The sequence below is a fragment of the Eschrichtius robustus genome, chromosome 1, assembly GCF_028021215.1.
Source record: "Eschrichtius robustus isolate mEscRob2 chromosome 1, mEscRob2.pri, whole genome shotgun sequence".
NCBI classification, from domain to species: Eukaryota; Metazoa; Chordata; class Mammalia; order Artiodactyla; family Eschrichtiidae; genus Eschrichtius; species Eschrichtius robustus.
The window spans coordinates 128,354,681-128,378,048 of NC_090824.1; the positions used below are offsets into that span (position 1 = coordinate 128,354,681).

Genomic DNA, 23,368 nt, shown 5'->3' on the forward strand with positions numbered 1-23,368 from the left:
TCTAGGACTGATGACATACTGGGGCACAAAACAATAGAGCCAGATTCACCACAAAGAAAAGAGAGAGAACCCAAAATAGAAAAAAACTGTCAATATAAAAAAAAAAAAAAAAAGAAAAAAAATCAATAAAATGAAGAGCTGGTTCTTTGAAAGGGTAAACAAAATTGACAAACTTTTCTTTGTGGTGAGTAGCCAGACTCACCACAAAGAAAAGAGACAGAACCCAAATAAACAAAATAAGAAATGAAAAAGGAGAAATATCAACCAAGACTGCAGAAATACAGAACAACCATAAGAGAATACTATGAACAATTATATGCCAACAAATTCAACAACCTAGAAGAAATGAACAAGTTTCTAGAAACATACAGCCCATCAAAATTTAATCAAGAAGAAATATAACAGATAATGTGAAAAGACCTATCATTAGAAGTGAAATCGAATCTGTAATTAAAAGAAAGAAAGAAAAAAAAAACTCCCTACAAACAAAAATCCAGGACCAGATGGGCTTCACAGGTGAATTTTACCAAACATACAAAGAACTTTTACCAATCCTCAAACTCTTCCAAAGGACTGAAGAGGAGGGAACACTCCCGAAGACATTCTATGAAGCCACTATCACCCTGATACCAAAACCGGACAAAGATACCACCAAAAAAGAAAATTACAGGCCAGTATCTTTGAGGAATATAGAAGCAAAAATTCTCAACAAAGTATTAGCAAACTGAATGCAACAAAATATTTAAAAGATCATACACCATGACCAAGTGGTATTCATCCTAAGTTCATAAGGATGGTTCAACATATGCAAATCAATCAATGTGATACACCACATCAACAAAAGAAAAGACAAAAACCACATGATCATCTCAATAGATGCAGAAAAACCACGTGACAAAATCAACATCCATTAATGATAAAAACTCCTACCAAAGTGGGCATAAAGGGAACATATCTCAACACAATAAAAGTTACTTATGACAAACCCACAGCCAATATACTCAATGATGAAAAGCTGAAATCCTTCCCTCTAAAATCTGGAACAAGGATGCCCAGTCTCACCACTTCTATTCAACATAATATTGGAAGTCCTAGCCACAGCAATCAGATACGAAAAAGAAAATGTATCCAAATTGGAAGGGAAGAGGTAAAATTGTCACTATATGCAGATGACATGATACTATATATAGCAAAACCTAAGAACTCCACACAAAAACTACTAGATATAATAAATGAATTCAGCAAAGTAGCAGGATACAAGATTAACATTCAGAAATCAGTTGCATTCCTTTACACTAACAATGAAATATCAGAAAGGGAATGTAAAAAAAATTCCTTTTAAAATTGCACCAAAAAAAAAAAAAAAACCTAGGAATAAACCTTACCAAGGAGGTGAAAGACTTATACGCTGAGAACTATAAAACATTAATAAAGGAAATAAAAGAGGATTCAAAGCGATGGAAAGATATCCCATGCTCTTGGATAAATTAATATTGTTAACATGGCAACACTACCCAAAGCAATTTACAGATTTAATGTGATCCCTATCAAATTACCCATGACATTTTTCACAGAACTAGAACAAATAATCCAAAATCTTATTATGGAACCATAAAAGACCCAGAATTGCTAGAGCAATCCTGAGGAAAGGCAACAAAGCAGGAGGCATAACTCTCCCAGACTTCAGAAAATACTAAAAAGCTACAGTAATCAAAACAGTGTGGTATTGGTACAAAAACAGGCATACGGATCAATGAAACAGAACAGAGAGCATAGAAATGAACCCACACAACTATGGTCAATTAATCTTTGACAAACAAGGCAAGAATATACAATGGAGAAAAGACATTCGCTTCAGCAAATAGTACGGGGAAAGTTGGACAGCTGCATACAAATCAATGAAGTTAGAACACACCCTCACACCATACACAAAAATAAACTCAAAATGGCTTAAAGACTTAAATATAAGACATGACACCATAAAACTCCTAGAAGAGAACATAGGCAAAACATTCTCTGACATAAATTGTACCAATGTTTTCTTAGGTCAGTCTCCCAAGGCAATAGAAATAAAAACAAAATTAAATAAATGGGACCTAATCAAACTTACAAGCTTTTGCATAGCAAAGGAAACCATAAAAAAAACGAAAAGACAACCTACGGAATGGGAGAAAATATTTGCAAATGATGCAAGAGACAAGAGCTTAATCTCCAAAATATATAAACAGTTCGTACAACTCAAGAACAAAAAAACAAACAACCCAATCGAAAATGAGCAGAAGACCTAAACAGACATTTCTCCAAAGAAGACATACAGATAGCCAGTAGGCACATGAAAAGATGCTCAACATCACCAATTATTAGAGAAATGCAAATCAAAACTACAATGAGGTATCACCTCACACCAGTCAGAATGGCCATCATTAAAAACTCTACAAATAACAAATGCTGGAGAGGATGTGGAGAAAAGGGAACCCTCCTACACTGCTGGTGGGAATGTAAGTTGGTACAGCTACTATGGAAAACAGTATGTAGGCCCCTCAGAAAACTAAAAATAGAATTACTATATGATCCAGCAATCCCACTCCTGGGAATATACCTGGACAAAACTATAATTCAAAAAGATACATGCACCCCTATGTTCACAGCAGCACTGTTCACAATAGCCAAAACATGGAAACAACCTAAATGTCCATCAACAGATGAATGGATAAAGAGGATGTGGTACATATATACAATGGAATACCACTCAGACATAAAAAAGAACGAAATAATGCCATTTGCAGCAACATGGATGCAACTACAGATTATCATACTAAATGAAGTAGATCAGAAAGAGAAAGACAAATACTACATGATATCATTTACATGCGGAATCTAAAATATGGCAGAGATTTCCCTGGTGGTGCAACGGTTAAGAATCTGCCTGCCAATGCAGGCGACATGGGTTTGAGCCCTGGTCCGGGAAGATCCCACATGCCACAGAGCAACTAAGCCCGTGCACCCCAACTACTGAGCCTGCGCTCTAGAGCCTGCAAGCCACAACTACTGAAGCCTGCACTCCACAACTACTGAAGCCCACACGCCTAGAGCCCGTACTCCGCAACAAGAGAAGCCACCACAATGAGAAGCCCGCGCACCACAATGAAGAGTAGCCCCCACTCGCCACAACTAGAGAAAGCCCACGCGCAGCAATGAAGACCCAACACAGCCAAAAAAAATAAATAATTTATAAAAATAAAAAAAATTTAAAAATAAAATATGGCACAAATGAACCTATCTACAAAACAGAAACTGACTCATAGACATACAGAACAGACTTGTGGTTGACAAAGGGGCACAGGGGTAGGGGAGGGATGGACTGGGAGTTTGGGGTTAGTAGATGCAAACCATTACTACAGAATGAACAAACAACAAGGTCCTACTGTATAGCACAGGGAACTATATTCAATATCCTGAGATATTTTCCATAATGGAAAAGAATATAAAAAAGAATGTATATATATATATGTATATATACATGTATAACTGAATCACTTTGCTGTACAGCAGAAATTAACACAACATTGTAAATCAACTATACTTCAATTTGAAAAAAGAATATTCTAGAAACTAAAACAATTAAATAAATACACAGTATAAAAGGTTTATACAGTAAAGTCAACCCCATTACCTCATGAATGGAATCCACTCATATTCTCCTGAAAATGTTAGGTTTCCATCAATCACACAACTTAATTAGTTTAGTATGGGTACTATTTTGCTTCTGGACTTTAATTGATACTACTCAAAATAACAGGGCAGTAATCCCAGTTAGTATACCAATAATAACGTGGTATTCTTAGCTACAATGTATCAATAGATATGAGGGTGTGCAAAGGAAATGGAAATCCTTCAGCTAATGAGTATTGTAAGACTGCATATGGAAAATAACAGCAGAAATAGTTTTCATGTGGTTTAAAGAGAAAAGTCTCCTAAGAGTTTACGGAGCACAGTCCATATAGATCCTGTCTCTAGTGGCCTGGCCCAGTCCTGGGTGGTTTAAAAGGAAGAGCACAGAATTAGAAGTCAGAAGATCTTAATGTGAACCCAGGCTCTATAACTTATTAGCTATTCGATTAAGGGCAAATCACTCATGCTATTCTCAAAGAAAAGTGGGGATGACACCACTATGTACACCTCTCCCATAGAAAAGATGCACTGGAACTAATAATTTACTGGTGTAACCTTCCCCTCTAGACTGAAAACTCTTTGAAGGCAGGAGTCATGTCTCACTGAGTTCTCACTCACTACCTATTCTCACTACCTAAACTAACATGGTGCCTGAAAGACACAGCAACTCATGAACTGATGAATCATTTAAAGAATACCACCCTACCAACCTAACAGAAATATGCGAAGGGTTAAACTGAAAATACTCTACAAAGATGAGTTTATCACCATCAGTGTTTAAATGAAGAAATAAAAGCTATGTTTATCTTAACTATGAATGATTCAATTCTTGAAAGAATAACTAATACTTCAGATGATATAACCAGGAACCAAAAATATGATCTGAAATAAAGAGCTGGAATCAATAAGTTGAATTTAATACAAAGAAGCATAAAGTCTCATATTGATGTTTGAATAACACATGCCAATAAAGGACGAGGGTATATGGCTTGGGAACAGTTTGCGTTAAAACATTCTAGGAAGGTTTTAGTTAACTTACATAAAGATGATATGTTGAAATCTATTTTAAGGTTAAGCTGAATTAGGGAATTCCCTGGAACTCCAGTGGTAAGGACTCCACATTCTCACTGCCATGGGCCCCGGTTTGATCCCTGGTTGGGAAACTAAGATCCCACAAGCTGTGTGGCATGGCCAAAAAAGAAAAAAGAGTCTTATATACAAGACACAAAATCATAATAAAGGAACAAGATTGAATAATTTAAAATAAAAGATTAAGCTGAATTAATACAAGAACACTATTCAGACAGGGGCAAGGAGAAGCACAGTGGTATAAAGGAGCAGAGATTCCAAAATAAAAACAGATAAAATAAATGACTCAAATGTTGACCCTCAAGGACAACAGGAAGAAGAGAACATTCTAGTGCCAGAAGTAAGGAATCACACACATGCTCACATACACAAAACAGGAACAAGTTTAAGGAGTCCTAGAAAAACATGGAAGAGAAATTATACTTATTAATTTTCAATATTCTTAAAAATGTACAGGGAGAAAAATCAGCCTTTTTCTTTCATTTTTGTCCTCTTCTTCTCAGGCAGTGCTTTATTCCTGAAGGTAACAACATTTGCAAAACTTCTAAATAAGCCAGGATATAGAAAAGTGTTTCTTAATTTCTTTTTTTAAAAAATATAGGTTTCATGTAATGATTACTTTTAGCCTCTCTATGCACTTTAATTCATGTTGGCTGCCCTACTTAGAATGTCTTTTACAACAACTGGCATCTTGCTACCAGTCCTATAAGTCCAGTACCTTCTCCCATTTCTTCCCCATGGAGCGGCTGACATGTGAGATTTCATGTACCAATGCGTTCTCTGAACTTCTGAAGATAAATAACCTCTTCCGTCTCTGAAACACCATAACACCAATATACATATTTTTTATAATACTTACAATGTTCCACTTGGTAATTCAATTATTTGTATACCTGTTTCATCTCTTATACCAGATTATAAAGTTTTGGTGGGCCAAAACCCATCTTATCTTGGTAGATTCCACAGCAGCTAGCATAGTTGTACTTGGAAGAAAAGATGAGAAGAGGAATGTGGGAAGGGGGAAAAAGAGGGGGAATAAATAGAAGGTCCAAAGTATAGTAGAAGACAGGTAAATGCAGAGTTACCCCGGGGGTGCGCATTCTGGGCCTATTTGTGGTTTCAAATATCCAAAAGACATACAAATAGTATTGACATGTTCCCTAGGGTTCCTGGGAATTCAACCTCAGGTTACTAGGAATTCAAAATAAGAAACATAAACTTTAACTGTTTATGAATATAGATCAAACCCTCCTTTTTTGGCAGCAGAGAAAGGATAAGAGACTGAGGAAATGACTAAGATTTAAGGTAGAAATCTCTACCTTTATCCATAAGAAAAACAAACATTTCAAAAGTCCTAAAATGGGTGGTAAAACCAAATAAATGGATTATTCAATTAACAGACCGCATCAATGGATTCTGCACAAATCTTTTCAAAGAGCTAGTGAAAAATGTGTTTTGAATATCACTTTGATTCTTCTTCCCTGAATTAAAATAATCGCTCATATCTGAATCCAAATGCCATGCTTTCTCCTGACACATAAATACCTACCATCCTCCTCAGGCAACTCTTCTGGACTAAGTTCTACTAATTCAAAGCCATGTTTGATACACCACTCTTGAGCCTTCTGTCGGTTTACACCTAAAATAACACACAAAAGATTCTTTATAAGCAAAAATAAAATAAAACATGAACATTGCTGCAATACTCTCCACAATCTCAAAGTGTTACCTTTAATGTCAATGTTATTCTAAAGGCATACAAAATAAATTAATATAAGGAAAATGATTTCTCAAACCCCAAGTGTCCGTTCTTAAAAAGTAAAATGTAAATATTGCAAGATTCCAAAGAGAAATAGCTGAAAATATTTTTGTAAGGTAATAAAATCACACAAGATATACTGTTCTAAGTTAAGGAAACCAATGTATTGTTTACCAAGGAATGGCAAATGTAACGTACGTACCACCTACAATCCCACTGGAGTTCCTTACCATTTTCAGACACTCTATCGCAAACCAAGATCATCACCTCAGGTAACCACGCTTCTGCCAGTGGAAGCCAGGAGGAAACACTATCGAGACTAGATTTCTAGAGGGAGGAGAAAGAAACATAGAAACAAAAACAGAAAAAGAGACATTAAGAGAACTCACAGAAAATGCAAGGTTAAAAAAAACAAAGCACAAAATAATTTCTTATTCAAGGTCCATGGAAAACAGAATCTTACTTGTGTGCTGTCAAAGTAAACCACAAATGCTTGGACAGACTCTGCAATCTCTGCAGTGACGAGAAATTTGTTTGGCACCACACACAGATTGATATCTGCTGAATAGTATTTATTATCAATGGTCCAGGGATAAAACCTCACGGCATCGTTGGCAGTCACTTCCACAATAAGATCTTCTGTTCCAAGGATATCTAAATAAATGACACAATATTACCATGGAAAGTACAAAACCAATATACAATGGTCAATTTTCTCAGTAAGATACCAGATTAATAATTCTCTTTATGCAAGGATTTCAAAGGGCCTCTGATTAATTAGGATATTTTCCTTCTCTGATCATTTGATTATAAAAGTAATGGTGACATAATTTAATTCAATTAATTGGCTTTTTTCTTTAAGAACATAAAAACTATTGTGACTAGATTAGATAGTAATAGAGAACAAAACAGTCATCTAACCAAATACCCAGTAAAGAGCAAGCAGAAGAGAAAGAAAACCAGCTACATTTATTTTATTGCTTACATATTTCATGGAAGCTGGAAGACTGTGAGAATAGTCAAGAATTTGTAACTATTTTGTACTTACTGCAAGCTAAAAGGAAGATAGCAGCAAAGCTAAACCAGTAACAAAACGGTTACACACAGTCCCTGGGCCAAATGTTGACACATTAATTCAACTAATGAAATAAAAGAATGGATACTGATAAATGACCCCATTCCATTTATATATATTCAGCCTTCTTCAGATTCTGTGAAAGCCAACTCAAATTCTTGTTGACAAAGACACTTCTGGCAAATTTTAATATAGAAAGCCAAGCAAATTAAATGATTTAGGAAAGAATGGTTTAGGAAAGAACCAAATGTTTCAGAAATCCATGTGCAACATGGGTATAACTGGGTGAAATTCTTAACAGTGAATAACCAAGTCAATGATGAATAAACATAGATGTGGTCATGGAACCACTGGAGCATTTTGCTTCCATAATGTCATACAATATTTAGAACTTGAAGAGACATCAGAAATTGTTCTAACCCGAACTCCCATCTCTCACACCCATAACCATAACCTCCATTTTACACAGATGTGGAAAATTAGCTTAGAGAAGTAAAATGACATGCCACTAACTGGGGTTATAAAAAGAATATACAGCCAAACGGCCACAAACTCCTTTTTAACGCATACTAAGATGAACATATAAAATATTCCTCACGAAAAAGAACACAGCAGGAGGCATAACCCTCCTAGACTTCAGACAATACTACAAAACTACAGTAATCAAAACAGCATGGTACTGGCACAAAAACAGACATGGATTAATGAAACAGAATAGAGAGCACAGAAATAAACCCACACAACTACGGTCAATTAATCTTTGACAAAGAAGGCAAGAATATAAAATGGAGAAAAGACATTCGCTTCAGCAAGTAGTACTGGGAAAGTGGGACAGCTGCATGCAAATCAATGAAGTTAGAACACATCCTCACACCATACACAAAAATAAACTCAAAATGGCTTAAAGACTTAAAGTAAGACATGACACCATAAAATTCCTAAAAGAGAACATAGGCAAAACATTCTCTGACATAAATCGTACCAATGTTTTCTTAGGTCAGTCTCCCAAGGAAACAGATATAAAAGCAAAAATAAACAAATGGAGCTAATCAAACGTACAAGCTTTTGCACAGCAAAGAAAACCATAAACAAAACAAGAAGACAGCCTGTGGACTGGGAGAAAATATTTGCAAATCACGTGACTGACAAGGGCTTAATTTCCCAAATACACAAACAGCTCATACAACTCAATAACAAAACAACAAACAACCCAATCATAAAATGGGTAGAAGACCTAAAAAGACATTTCTCCAAAGAAGACATACATATGACCAGTAGGCACATGAAAAGATGCTCAACATCGCCAATTATAAGAGAAATGCAAATCAAAACTGTAATGAGGTACCACCTCACACCACTCAGAATGGCCATCATTAAAAAGTCCACAAATTACAAATAGTGAGAGGGTGTGGAGAAAAGGGAACATTCTTACACTGTTGGTGGGAATGTGAGTTGGTGCAGCCACTGTGGAAAACAGTATGGAGGTTCCTCAGAAAACTAAAAATAGAATTACTATATAATCCAGCAATTACACTCCTAGGCATATATCTGGACAAAACTATAATTTGAAAAGATACATGCATCCCTATGTTCATAGCAGCAGTATTCACAATAGCCAAGACATGGAAATAACCTAAATGTCCATCGACAGATAAATGGATAAAGAAGATGTGGTACATATATATATATACAATGGAATACTATTCAACCATTTCTAAAAAATGAAATAATGCCATTTGCAGCAACATGGATGCAACTAGAGATTATCATACTAAGTGAAGTTAAGTCAGAAAAGGAAAGACAAATACCATATGATATCACTTATATGTGGAATCTAAAATACAACACAAATGAACAAACCTATGAAACAAAAACAGACTCAGACAGAGAACAGACTTGTGGTTGCCAAGGGGGAGGGGAGTGGGGGAAGGAAGGATTGGGAGTTTGGGGTTAGCAGATGCAAACTATTATACTATACAGGATGAATAAACAACAAGGTCCTACTGTATAGCACAAGGAACTATATTCAATATTCTGTGATAAACCATAATGGGAAAGAATATGATAAAGAATGTATATATATGTATAACTGAATGACATTGCTGTACAGCAGAAATTAACACATTATAAATCAACTATACATCAATAGTTTAAAAAATTTTTTTAATATTCCTCAAACTCACAATTAGCAAAACACAGAAAACTAGAAGTTAAATTTTAAATTCCAGAGCTAGGATTATATATTTGGAACGTTGCCATAGTTTCTGCTCAACAAAAATATATGCAGGAATTATTTAGTCTCAAACTGCTAGGAAGGGACTTCCCTGGTGGTCCAGTGGTTAGGAGTCCGCCTTCCAATGCAGGGGATGCAGGTTCGATCCCAGGTTGGGGAACTAGGGTCCCACACGCCAGGGAGCAGCTAGGCCTGCATGCCACAGCTACTGAGCCTGCAAGCTGCAACAGTAAGCCCATGCCCTCTGGAACCCACGTGCCACAACTAGAGAGAAGCCTGCGTGCCAGAGCAAAGGATCCCCTGTGTCATTGCTGAGACCCAATGCAGCCAAAAATAAATAAATAAATATTAAAAATTTTTAAAAATTACTAGGAATGACATATAATATATAAAATGTGTATGTGCACATGTGCATTTTTTCATTGGTAAACTTTCATCATGTGGTTATTAAGAAGAACTGGTCTGGAGGAGACTTTCAAGATGTCGGAGTAGTAAGACATGGAGATCACCTTCCTCCCCACAAATACATCAGAAATACAACTACATGGGGAACAACTCCTACAGAACACCTACTGAATGCTGGCAGAAGACCTCAGACATCCCGAAAGGCAAGAAACTCCTCACGTATCTCGATATATATATTTTTTTCCTTTTTCTCTTTCTGTGAGTGTGTATGTGTATGCTTCTTTGTGTGATTTTGACGGTATAGCTTTGCTTTTACCATTTGTCCTAGGGTTCTGTCTGTGCGTTTTTGTTTTTTTTTTAATATAGTTTTTAGCACTTGTTACCATTGGTGGATTGTTTTTTTGTTTGGTTGCTCTCTTCTTTCTTTCTTTCTTTTTTTTAATTACTTTTGAATTTTTTAAGTTTTAATAACTATTTTTTATTTTTTTAAATAGCTTTATTTTATTTATTTTTTTTCTTTCTTTCTTTCTTTTTTTCTCCCTTTTTTTCTGAACCATGTGGCTGACAGGGTCTTGGTGCTCCGGCTGGGTGTCAGGCCTGTGTCTCTGAGGTGGAAGAGCCACGTTTAGGACATTGGTCCACCAGAGACCTCCCAGATCCACGTAATATCAAACGGCGAAAGCTCTCCCAGAGATCTCCATCTCAATGCTAAGACCCAGCTCCACTCAACAACCAGCAAGCTACAGTGCTGGACACCCTACGCCAAACAACTAGCAAGACAGGAACACAACCCCATTCATTAGCAGAGAGGCTGCCTAAATTCATAAGGTCACAGACACCCCAAAACATGCCACCGGACATAGTCCTGCCCACCAGACACAGTCCTGCCCACCAGAAAGACAAGATCCAACCTCATCCACCAGAACACAGGCACTAGTCCCCTCCACCAGGAAGCCTACACAACCCACTGAACCAACCTTAGTCACTGGGGGTAGACACCAAAAACAACAGGAACCACGAACCTGTGGCCTGCAAAAAGGAGACCCCAAACACAGTAAATGAAGCAAAATGAGAAGACAGAGAAGCACACAGCAGATGAAGGAGTAAGGTAAAAACCCACCAGACCAAACAAATGAAGAGGAAATAGGCAGTCTACCTGAAAAAGAATTCAGAGTAATGATAGTAAAGATGATTCAAAATCTTGGAAATAGAATGGAGAAAATACAAGAAACGTTTAACAAGGACGTAGAAGAACTAAAGAGCAAACAAACAATGATGAACATCACAATCAATGAAATAAAAATTCTGTAGAAGGAATCAATACCAGAATAACTGAGGCAGAAGATGCATAAGTGACCTGGAAGATAAAATAGTGGAAATAACTACTGTAGAGCAGAATAAAGATAAAAGAATGAAAGGAATTGAGGACAGTCTTAGAGACTTCTGGGACAACATTAAATGCACCAACATTCGATTTATAGGGGTCCCAGAAGAAGAAGAGAAAAAGAAAGGGACTGAGAAAATATTTTAAGAGCTTAGAGTTGAAAATTTCCCTAATATAGGAAAGGAAATAGTCAGTCAACTCCAGGAAGTGCAGAGAGTCCCATACAGGATAAACCCAAGGAGAAACATGCTGAGACACATAGTAATCAAATGGCAAAAATGAAACACAAAGAAAAATTATTGAAAGCAGCAAGGGAAAAACGACAAATAACATACAAGGGAACTCCCATAAGGTTAACAGCTGATTTCTCAGCAGAAACTCTACAAGCCAGAAGGGAGTGCCATGATATACTTAAAGTGATGAAAGGGAAGAACCTACAACCAAGATTACTCTACACGGCAAGGATCTCATTCAGATTTGATGGAGAAATCCAAAGCTTTACAGACAAACAAAAGCTAAGAGAATTCAGCATCACCAAACCAGCTCTACAACAAATGCTAAAGAAACTTCTCTAAGTGGGAAACACAAGAGAAGAAAAGGACTTACAAAAAAGAACCCAAAACAATTAAGAAAATGGTCATACCAACATACATATTGATAATTAGGTTAAACGTGAATGGACTAAATGCTCCAACCAAAAGACACAGGCTTGCTGAATGGATACAAAAACAAGACCCATATATATGCTGTCTACAAGAGACCCACTTCAGACCTAGGGACACATACAGACTGAAAGTGAGGGGATGGAAAAAGATATTCCATGCAAATCAAAATCAAAAGAAAGCTGGAGTAGCAATACTCATGTCAGATAAAATAGACTTTAAAATAAAGAATGTTACAAGAGACAAGGAAGGACACTACACAATGATCAAGGGATCGATCCAAGAAGACATAACAATTATAAATATATATGCACCCAACATAGGAGCACCTCAACACATAAGGCAACTGCTAACAGCTATAAAAGAGGAAATTGATGGTAACACAATAAAAGTGGGGGACTTTAACACCTCACTTGCACCAATGAACAGATCATCCAAAATGAAAATAAGGAAACGGAAGCTTTAAATGACACAATAGACTAGATAGATTTAATTAATATTTATAGGACACTCCATCCAAAACAGCAGATTACACTTTCTTCTCAAGTGCGCACGGAACATTCTCCAGGATAGATCACATCTTGGGTCACAAATCAAGCCTCAGTAAGTTTAAGAAAATTGAAATCATATCAAGCATCTTTTCTGACCACAACGCTATGAGATTAGAAATCAATTACAGGGAAAAAAATGTAAAAAACACTAACACATGGAGGCTAAACAATACGTTACTAAATAACCAAGAGATCACTGAAGAAATCAAAGAGGAAATCAAAAAATACCCAGAGACAAATGACAATGAAAACACGACGATCTAAAACCTATGGGATGCAGCAAAAGCAGTTCTAAGAAGGAAGTTTATAGCTATACAAGCCTAAGTCAACAAAGAAGAAAAATCTCAAACAATTCAACCTTACACCTAAAGGAACTAGAGAAAGAAGAACAAACAAAACCCAAAGTTAGCAGAAGGAAAGAAATCATAAAGATCAGAGCAGAAATAAATGAAATAGAAACAAAGAAAACAACAGCAAAAATCAATAAAACTAAAAGCTGGTTCTTTGAGAAGATAAACAAAATTGACAAACCATTAGCCAGACTCATCAAGAAAAAGAGGGAGAGGACTCAAATCAATACAATTAGAAATAAAAAAGGAGAAGTTACAACAGACACCGCATAAATACAAAGCATCCAAAGAGACTACTAGAAGCAACTCTATGTCAATAAAATGGACAACCTGGAGAAATGGACAATTTCTTAGAAAGGTATAACCTACCAAGACTGAACCAGGAAGAAACAGAAAATATGAACAGACCAATCACAAGTAATGAAATTGAAACTGTGAGTAAAAATCGTCCAACAAACAAAAGTCCAGGACCACACGGCTTCACAGGTGAATTCTATCAAACATTTAGAGAAAAGCTAACACCCATCCTTATCAAACTCTTCCCAAAAATTGCAGAGGAAGGCACACTCCCAAACTCATTCTATGAGGCCACCATCACCCTGATACCCAAACCAGACAAAAATACTACAAAAAAAGAAAATTACAGACCAATATCACTGATGAATATAGATGCAAAAATCCTCAACAAAATACTAGCAAACAGAATCCAACAACACATTAAAAGGATCATACACCATGATTAAGTGGGATTTATCCCAGGGATGCAAGGATTCTTCAATATATGCAAATCAATCAATGTGATACACCATATTAACAAATTGAAGAATAAAAATCATATGATCATCTCAATAGATGCAGAAAAAGCTTTTGACAAAATTCAACACCCATTTATGATAAAAACTCTCCAGAAAGTGGGCGTAGAGGGAACCTACCTCAACATAATAAAGGCCATATACAACAAACCCACAGCTAACATCATTCTCAATGGTGAAAAACTGAAAGCATTTCCTCTAAGATCAGGAACAAGGCAAGGATGTCCACTCTCACCACTATTATTCAACATAGTTCTGGAAGTCCTAGCCATGGCAATCAGAGAAGAAAAAGAAATAAAAGGAATACAAATTGGAAAAGAAGAAGTAAAACTGTCACTGTTTGCAGATGACATGGTACTATACATAGAGAATCCTAAAGACACCACCGGAAAACTACTAGAGCTAATCAATGAATTTGGTAAAGTTGCAGGATACAAAATTCATGCACAGAAATCTCTTGCATTCCTACACACTAATGATGAAAAATCTGAAAGAGAAATTAAGGAAACACTCCCATTTACCACTGCAACAAAAAGAATAAAATACCTAGGAAAAAACATACCTAGGGAGACAAAAGACCTGTATGCAGAAAACTATAAGACACTGATGAAAGAAATTAAAGATGATACCAATAGATGGAGAGATATAGCATGTTCTTGGATTGGAAGAATCAATACTGTGAAAATGACTATACTACCGAAAGAAATCTACAGATTCAATGTAATCCCTATCAAATTACCAATGGCATTTTTTACAGAACTAGAACAAAAAATCTTAAAATTTGTATGGAGACACAAAAGACCCCGAATAGCCAAAGCAGCCTTGAGGGAAAAAAACGGAGCTGGAGGAATCAGACTCCCTGACTTCAGACTATACTACAAAGCTACAGTCATCAAGACAATATGGTACTGGCACAAAAACAGAAACACAGATCAATGGAACAAGATAGAAAGCCCAGAGATAAACCCACGCACCTATGGTCAACTAATCTATGGCAAAGGAGGCAAGCATATACAATGGAGAAAAGACAGTCTCTTCAATAAGTGGTGCTGGGAAAACTGGACAGCTACATGTAAAAAAATGAAATTAGAACACTCCCTAACACCATACACAAAAATAAACTCAAAATTAGAGACCTAAATGATTAGAGACCTAAATGTAAGACCGGGCACTATAAAACTCTTAGAGGAAAACATAGGGAGAACACTCTTTGACATAAATCACAGCAAGTTCTTTTTTGATCCACCTCCTAGAGTAATGGAAATAAAAACAAAAATAAACAAATGGGACCTAATGAAACTTAAACGCTTTTGCACAGCAAAGGAAACCATAAACAAGACGAAAAGACAACCCTCAGAATGGTAGAAAATATTTGCAAATGAAGCAACTGACAAAGGATTAATCTCCAAAATATATAAACAGCTCATGGTACTCAATATCACAAACCACCCAATCCAAAAATGGGCAGAAGACCTAAATAGACATTTCTCCAAAGAAGACGTACAGATGGCCAAGAAGCACATGAAAAGCTGCTCAACATCACTATTAGAGAAATGCGAATCAAAACTACAATGAGGTATCACCTCACAGCAGTTAGAATGGGCATCATCAGAAAATCTCCAAACAACAAATGCTGGAGAGGGTGCAGAGAAAAGGGAACCCTCTTGCACTGTTGGTGGGAATGTAAAGTGATACAGCCACTATGGAGAACAGTATGGAGGTTCCTTAAAAAACTAAAAATAGAATTACCATATGATCCAGCAATCCCACTACTGGGCATATACCCAGAGAAAACCATAATTCAAAAAGACACATGCACCCCAATGTTCACTGCAGCACTATTTACAACAGCCAGGTCATGGAAGCAACCTAAATGCCCATCGACAGATGAATGGATAAAGAAGATGTGGTACATATATAAAATGGAATATTACTCAGCCATAAAAAGGAACAAAATTGGGTCATTTGTTGAGACGTGGATGGATCTAGAGACTGCCATACAGAGTGAAGTAATTCAGAAAGAGAAAAACAAATACCGTATATTAACGCATGTATGTGCAACCTAGAAAAACGGTACAGATGAACTGGTTTGCAGGGCAGAAGTTGAGACACAGATGTAGAGAACAAACGTATGGACACCAAGGGGGGAAAGCCACGGTGAGGTGGGGATGGTGGTGTGCTGAATTGGGAGATTGGGATTGACATGTATACACTGATGTGTATAAAACTGATGACTAATAAGGACCTGCTGTATAAAAAAATAAATAAAATTCAAAAATTAAAAGAACAAACAAACTACAATGAGGTATCACCTCACACCAGTCAGAATGGCCATCATCAAAAAATCTACAAACAATAAATGCTGGAGTGGGTGTGGAGAAAAGGGAACCCTCTTGCACTGTTGCTGGGAATGTAAATTGATACAGCCACTATGGAGAACAGTATGGAGGTTCCTTAAAAAACTAAAAATAGAATTACCATATGATCCAGCAATCCCACTACTGGGCATATACCCAGAGAAAACCATAATTCAAAAAGAGTCATGTACCACAATGTTCATTGCAGCTCTATTTACAATAGCCAGGACATGGAAGCAACCTAAGTGTCCACTGACAGATGAATGGATAAAGAAGATGTGGCACATATATACAATGGAATATTACTCAGCCATAAAAAGAAATGAAATTGAGTTATTTGTAGTGAGGTGGATGGACCTACAGTCTGTCATACAGAGTGAAGTCAGAAAGAGAAAAACAAACACCGTATGCTAATACATATATATGGAATCCAAAAAAAAAAAAAAAAGGTTCTGAAGAACCTAGGGACAGGATAGGAATAATGTAGAGAATGGACTTGAGGACACGAGGAGGGGGAAGGGTAAGCTGGGACGAAGTGAGAGAGTGGCATGGACTTATATATACTACCAACTGTAAAATAGATAGCTAGTGGGAAGCAGCCGCAGAGCACAGGGACATCAGCTGGGTGCTTTGTGATCACCTAGAGGGGTGGGATAGGGAGGGTGGGAGGGAGACACAAAAGGGAGGAGATATGGGGATATATGTATATGTATAGCTGATTCACTTTGTTATAAAGCAGAAACTAACACACCATTGTAAAGCAATTATACTCCAATAAAGATGTTAAAAAAAAAAACTGGTCTGCTGAAAATAAAACCTCTTTTTTTAAAAATTTTATTTATTTATATATATATTTTTGGGCTGTGTTGGGTCTTCGTTGTTGTGCGTGGGCTTTCTATAGTTGCGGCGAGCAGGGGTTACTCTTCGCTGTGGTACGCAGGCTTCTCATTGCAGTGGCTTCTCTGGTTGCAGAGAACGGGCTCTATGCATGCGGGCTTCAGTAGTTGTGGCACGTGGGCTCAGTAGTTGTGGCTCGTGGGCTCTAGAGCACAGGCTCAGTAGTTGTGGCACACGGGCTTAGTTGCTCCGTGGCATGTGGGATCTTCCCAGACTGGGGCTCAAACCCGTGTCCCCTGCATTGGCAGGCGGATTCTTAACCACTGCACCACCAGGGAAGTCCCTAAAACCTCTTTTTTAACCAAAAAATTAAATTTCAAATAAATTTAAGACTTTACCTTTGACATAAGGCCCATTTTGAAACTAACTTTCTAAAATTTTTCACCAAAACCAGAATTGTTACTCTTCAATTAACAGGTCTGTGCCAATATTTGAAAATCTGAGTTTACCTTGTCTCTTTAAGAAATCAGTAGTTCTTTCTGCCTAATTTCTACCTTAAGTTATAGTCTTTTATTAATTATCAATCAATCCCATAGCAGCCAGCTGCAGCGTCCCTCATAATGGAGCTCAGGTAAGAAATAACCAGGAAGAACACATAAGTTATTAAAATCAAAGATTCTGCTTTCACATAAATGTCTCATAGAAAAAAAAAAAAAAACTCAGATCAAAGTCTATGTTGCATCCAAAGCTAACGTTTCAAACTTCAAGCAGGTGGCATAGCAATATGCCGATAAAAGCACATATGGAAGAAGGAAAACTGAACCAAGGAGAGTAGCAAAAAATGTATAAACTGATTTCTTTTTTAAGGGTAGGAGGAGCCGCCACACGGAATCAGTCTTCATTCACAGGTAATTTTTTAAAATAATGAATTGACTTTTTTTTTAAGGGGGGAGCACAAAGAGTACAACAATGAACTCACTGTTTTTAAGGGGAAAGTAGAAGGAGCACGGGACCAGTACTCCTACCAGCACCACAGCCAGTTCTTGATATTTCCTAGGCTGGTTGTATTGTTAGAAGCTGGAATAAAATGTGGGTTACGCTTTTTTCAAATTGGTGTCTTCAACTAACATGAAAAAATTAAATCAATGAAGATGTCATATATTTACTTACAAACTGCAATTCAGAATATTTGGATCCATTAAGGATGGTTCATTTTATTAATCAATGTCTAGAATACAAGAGGATAAACCAATGTGTTACTCAGAGCTCCTAAAATTTCAATTACATACTGTCGTTGATTTTCAAGTGAGAAGATATTTACTTAACACATACAAAGAAGCTATTTCTTTCTCTTTTCTCTAAATCTAAATGAGAATAGAACCAATCAATTGGGAAAATGAATTTTACCTTTCAAAGTTTTAGCAGCTCGGTGGTTTTTTGTTTTGTTTTGTTTTCATTCTTTGTGCTGCCTAAAACAATTTGATAGGTCAATTTACTTACCAGATTTTCTTTAACATTTTATGTCTAATCAGATACTTTCGGTATCTGAGGCTGCATGTGGGCTTTATTATCACATCTGTGCCATATTAGAACTAGAGAGCGAAAAGTGAAGATTGGCTCATCTAGTTCTTATCATCAACATCATAATGTAGAGTTTAATTTTAAAAATGTAAATGTCTACACTAAATATAGCTTTTCTCCCTCATCCTTTATACTTCGTTTCAAACGTTTAACAAGTTTACTCTTTTCCAAATTAAAGCAAAAATCACTCAAATGCTGGTGCACATGGCTAAGAGTTTCTGAAGATCAGTCAGTATAATTCACTCATTTCACAGATAAGAAAACTGAGGGCCAGAAAAAAGAAGCCACTTGCCTAATAGGAGCAGAGCCTAAAACGGAATTCAGGTCACCAGCATTCTTTCCTACTCTACTGTGGTGCATTACACGTTACAATACTTAAGTGTTTGAGCTAGATCACACTCAAGTGTCTAATGGTCACAGCCAAAACTAACCTATGGGCCTAAGCATCCTCTTCCCTTTCATGAAAACCAGAAATAATAGCTGGAATGAGGGTACCAAAAGATATGAGCCCACAGTACAACTAACCCATCAGAAAACTGTTGATGGGTTTCAGGTATTTTTATGTCAAAAGTGAGTCATAGTGATCTTGTGGGAGTTTTTTGCCAGACAGACTTCCTAGAAAAACCTGCCACGACCTCTCTTCTTTGCCCTGCACTAAACTGAATTTTGATGTAGTCAAAATGATGCACAAATACAACCAAGAGCAGCTTCTCCCTCCTCCTGCCATTCACTCTGCTGGCAGCCACCTGGTGGAGCTGTAATACGTCATTTTTTAAGAGACAAATACTAGATGATTAATTGCCAGCTATGTTATTACGAATGGTTTCACAGCTTAAAATAGTTAATTCATAGTGTTTTCAGATGAGAAGTTAAATGTCAACTCATTTCCAGTAGTAAGTGTAAACCTTTCCCCTAGCTTTAAGTACAAGTATAAATCTCCTTTTCTGTTTGAGAAACTGTTACATAGCCATCAATTCTCCAGCAACTCCTACTTACTTCTCACTGCCTTGGTGATCTTATTTCCCCTATAGTCCCTCCCACTCGGCAAGTTAGTGAAGAGATTCCAAAGCTGAAGAAAGCTGTAAGCCAAGGAAGCATTTCAGGTCAGTGACCCAGCAACTCCCTCTTCTTCTTGCCCTTCTTGGTACTACTCCATCTCTCCTGATGTTCCTTCCCTCAGAAAAAGGTTAATTTGGAAAGCAATCATTAAAGAAAGAGGCAAGAAGCTTTCTGAAGTTCCAAGGCAAATTCACAAAACAGCCCAAATACCCAATTTCATACATGCACATATATAAATACAATCCTTACCTTACCCCCTTCACCTATCTACCCCAGCCAAAAAAGACCAAATCAGTGCATTCTAAACTCAAGGAACTGATACTGTTTTAGATTATTCATATCTCCTTCAGTAGGAGAATTAAAGACACTTTTTTTTTTTAAAATACTTCTGAGCAATAACAGTTGTGAAGTCGTGGCTTGGCACACCAGCTAGATTTTCTTTTCTTTTTTTTTTAAACATTCTTTTTTTTTTAACATATTTATTTTATTTATTTATTTTTTGGCTGTGTTGGGTCTTTGTTGCTGCGTGTGGGCCTTCTCTAGTTGCAGCGAGCGGGAGATTCTCTTTGTTGCGGTGCGCGGGCTTCTCATTGCAGTGGCTTCTCTTGCTGCAGAGCATGGGCTCTAGGCGCGCAGGCTTCAGTAGTTGTGGCGCGCAGGCTCAGTAGTTGTGGCTCACAGGCTCTAGAGCGCAGGCTCAGTAGTTGTGGTGCACAGGCTTAGTTACTCCGCGGCACGTGGGATCTTCCCGGACCAGGGCTCGAACCCATGTCCCCAGCATTGGCAGGTGGATTCTTAACCACTGAGCCACCAGGGAAGCCCTAAAGACACTTTTAATACCAGTAGAATTAATGTGCACTTAATTAATCATGACATTGATTAATTGATTTGTGACATTGATTTGTGAAGAGTTGTCCAGTGGCTAAATCATATTTTCTATGCCCTGAGGGAAGTGACAGCTGCCACCTCAAATCAAGACGATCCTTCCAGAAAGCAGTACTCTTCTGAGAATACAGTTGGTTTTATTCTTTCTCATAGACCTGAAACTGCCTTTGCAGCCAGGCATCATAACCTCCCACCCCCGATACCAGTGTCTTTCATGGTACCCACTCCTCTGGGGGACCCACAGTTCCTTCCCCTTCCCTTTGTGATGGCAGCACTACTAACCAGAAAAGGCCAGAAAAGAGAGACAGCACCGACCTGGGGTCAGAGGGACCTGCATTTGAATGCTGGCCCTCAGTGAGAATGACAAATTAATATCTCTGTGAGTCATCTCCTCACCTGCAACAGGGGACAAAAACACTCCTCAAATGGCTCCTTGAAGATTAAATAAAACAATGCACAAGAAGCACAGGTGGGCGCCGGGCACAGAGCAGGCCCTCAGTAAAGTTCACGTCCTCCTCCCCAGCTCAGTTTCCTGCACATGTGACAGCACTCCTGACTCTAAGAGGACAGGTTACACATGTGTTGAGGAGAGTTAGTAAGAAACATTACAATTAGGAAATAACTAAGCTGCTCTGGCCCCTCCCTTCCCAAAGTATGCCTTCTCGAATTTTTCTTTTCCATTGTTAAGGCTCAGACTGAGACAGAAGAGAAAGCAATTAGGAAAAGTACAGGAGGCAGCAGAGTCTGACGTCAGTTGAAGGGGAAAGTAGCTATTATGAAAGAAAAGAATTGAGCAAAATGTGATTTGGTAAAAAATATGACAACCAGAGTTTTCATTAAACAGCAAGGAGGAAAGACAAAGAGGGACCTTTAAAAATCATAATGGGGGCTTCCCTGGTGGCGCAGTGGTTGAGAATCTGCCTGCTAATGCAGGGGACACGGGTTCGAGCCCTGGTCTGGGAAGATCCCACATGCCGCAGAACGACTGGGCCCGTGAGCCACAACTACTGAGCCTGCGCGTCTGGAGCCTGTGCTCCGCAACGAGAGGCCGCAATACTGAGAGGCCCGCGCACCGCGATGAAGAGTGGTCCCCTCTTGCTGCAACTAGAGAAAGCCCTAGCACAGAAATGAAGACAATCAATCAATAAATAAAATAAATTAAAAAAAAAATCATAATGGTTCCAGGACTTCCCCGGTGGCACAGCAGTCAAGAATCCGCCTGCCAATGCAGCGGACATGGGTTCGAGTGCTGGTCCAGAAGATCCCACATGCTGCAGAGCAGCTAAGCCCGGGCACCACAACTACTGAGCCTGCGCTCTACAGCCCTCGAGTCACAACTACTGAAGCCCATGCGCCTAGAGCCCGTGCCCCGCAACAAGAGAAGCCACTGCGATGAGAAGCCCGCACACCGCAATAAAGAGTAGCCCTTGCTCACCACAAATAGAGAAAGCCCGCGCGCAGCAACGAAGACCCAACGCAGCCAAAAGTAAATAAATAAATAAATTTATAAGAGAGAAAAAAAATCACAATGGTTCCATATTGTTGCAACCAGTGACCATTTCATAGCCACAATTTCAAGAGAACGCCATACAAGGTGGGTGCTACTCTGTCCAAGACTCTATAGCAGTTATTAACTACCAGATGATTTTCCAAGTACTAGGAGTAGATCATAATGCTGCAGCGTAAAGGGCCTTTGGAGCCTGTGTGCCATTTAAAGGTTAAAACTGCAAGGTTAGGGCTGGGACTTTACAGAGACAAATGTCAGGAAATTCTTATCTGTGATTCTCCGAGTAATCAGCCTGCAGCCTCCTGGTGCATGTATATGCAATATCTGTCTCCGTGTACATGACAGATCCATCAGTGGAGCAGTATTAAGTGGCTGAGAAGAGGACCTGGATTGAGTTAGAGCAACATACCCCTGCTTTAACAGGAGGACAGCAATTCTGGTTTGCTTACAACACTTAATTACCTGTTCCTCACACACTCCTCTCTGGTCACTCTGTAAATTCACATTGCCACATGCTTTGGGGCTTTTTGTATCACAGTGGAAAAGTTTTAAAAGTTTAAGCAGAGGAAATCCAACTCAGCCCTCCTCCTTTTCGTCAAGTTCGCTTTCTCCCAACAGCCGACTGGACTTGGTCACCACATCTTCATGTTAAAATAACTGAGGGTGGGGGTGTGGTGGGGGAGGGTACACGGTATCTGCTTTGCCCTTAGAAGACCAACGTGAGAGACCAACATGCACAAAAGACATAAAGAAAGAAGCTGGCAGCCAGGGGAGAAAGAATGTGGAGAAATGCTTTAGGAGGGCCAAGGAAGAACCATCAGCCTCTAAACTTCATGGGCTGCATGCAAAGACCACTTTATCAATCCCAGTGGCACAGCTGATGGACAATTCCCACTCATATTTGGGCGAAAGGGGCGGACTTCCTTGGATTCCATTACTATCACTTATTTATTGGAATCATAGGTCCAGATATCATCTAAAGCAGTGGTTCTTTATGGGGAGGTGATTTTGTCTCCCAGGGCACATGTCAACATCTAGAGACATTTTTGGTTGTCACAAGCGAGGAGATGCTACTGGCCCCTAGTGGGCAGAGGCCAAGAATACAATGCACAGGACAGCCCCACACAACAGAGAATTACTCAGCCCAAAA

General features: G+C 38.2%; 1 protein-coding gene across 2 annotated transcripts in view; it reads right to left on the reverse strand.

The window, feature by feature from the left end:
* Positions 1 to 23,368, reverse strand: part of AAGAB (alpha and gamma adaptin binding protein) — a 79,986-nt gene that overhangs the window by 42,638 nt on the left and 13,980 nt on the right. For both annotated transcript variants that reach the window (XM_068554372.1, XM_068554362.1), the window contains exons 2-4: positions 6,984 to 7,174; positions 6,751 to 6,847; positions 6,311 to 6,400 (exon numbers count right to left, since the gene is read on the reverse strand). In XM_068554372.1, coding sequence (XP_068410473.1) covers positions 6,311 to 6,400; positions 6,751 to 6,847; positions 6,984 to 7,174 — 378 coding nt within the window. The remainder of the gene's footprint in view (positions 1 to 6,310; positions 6,401 to 6,750; positions 6,848 to 6,983; positions 7,175 to 23,368) is intronic.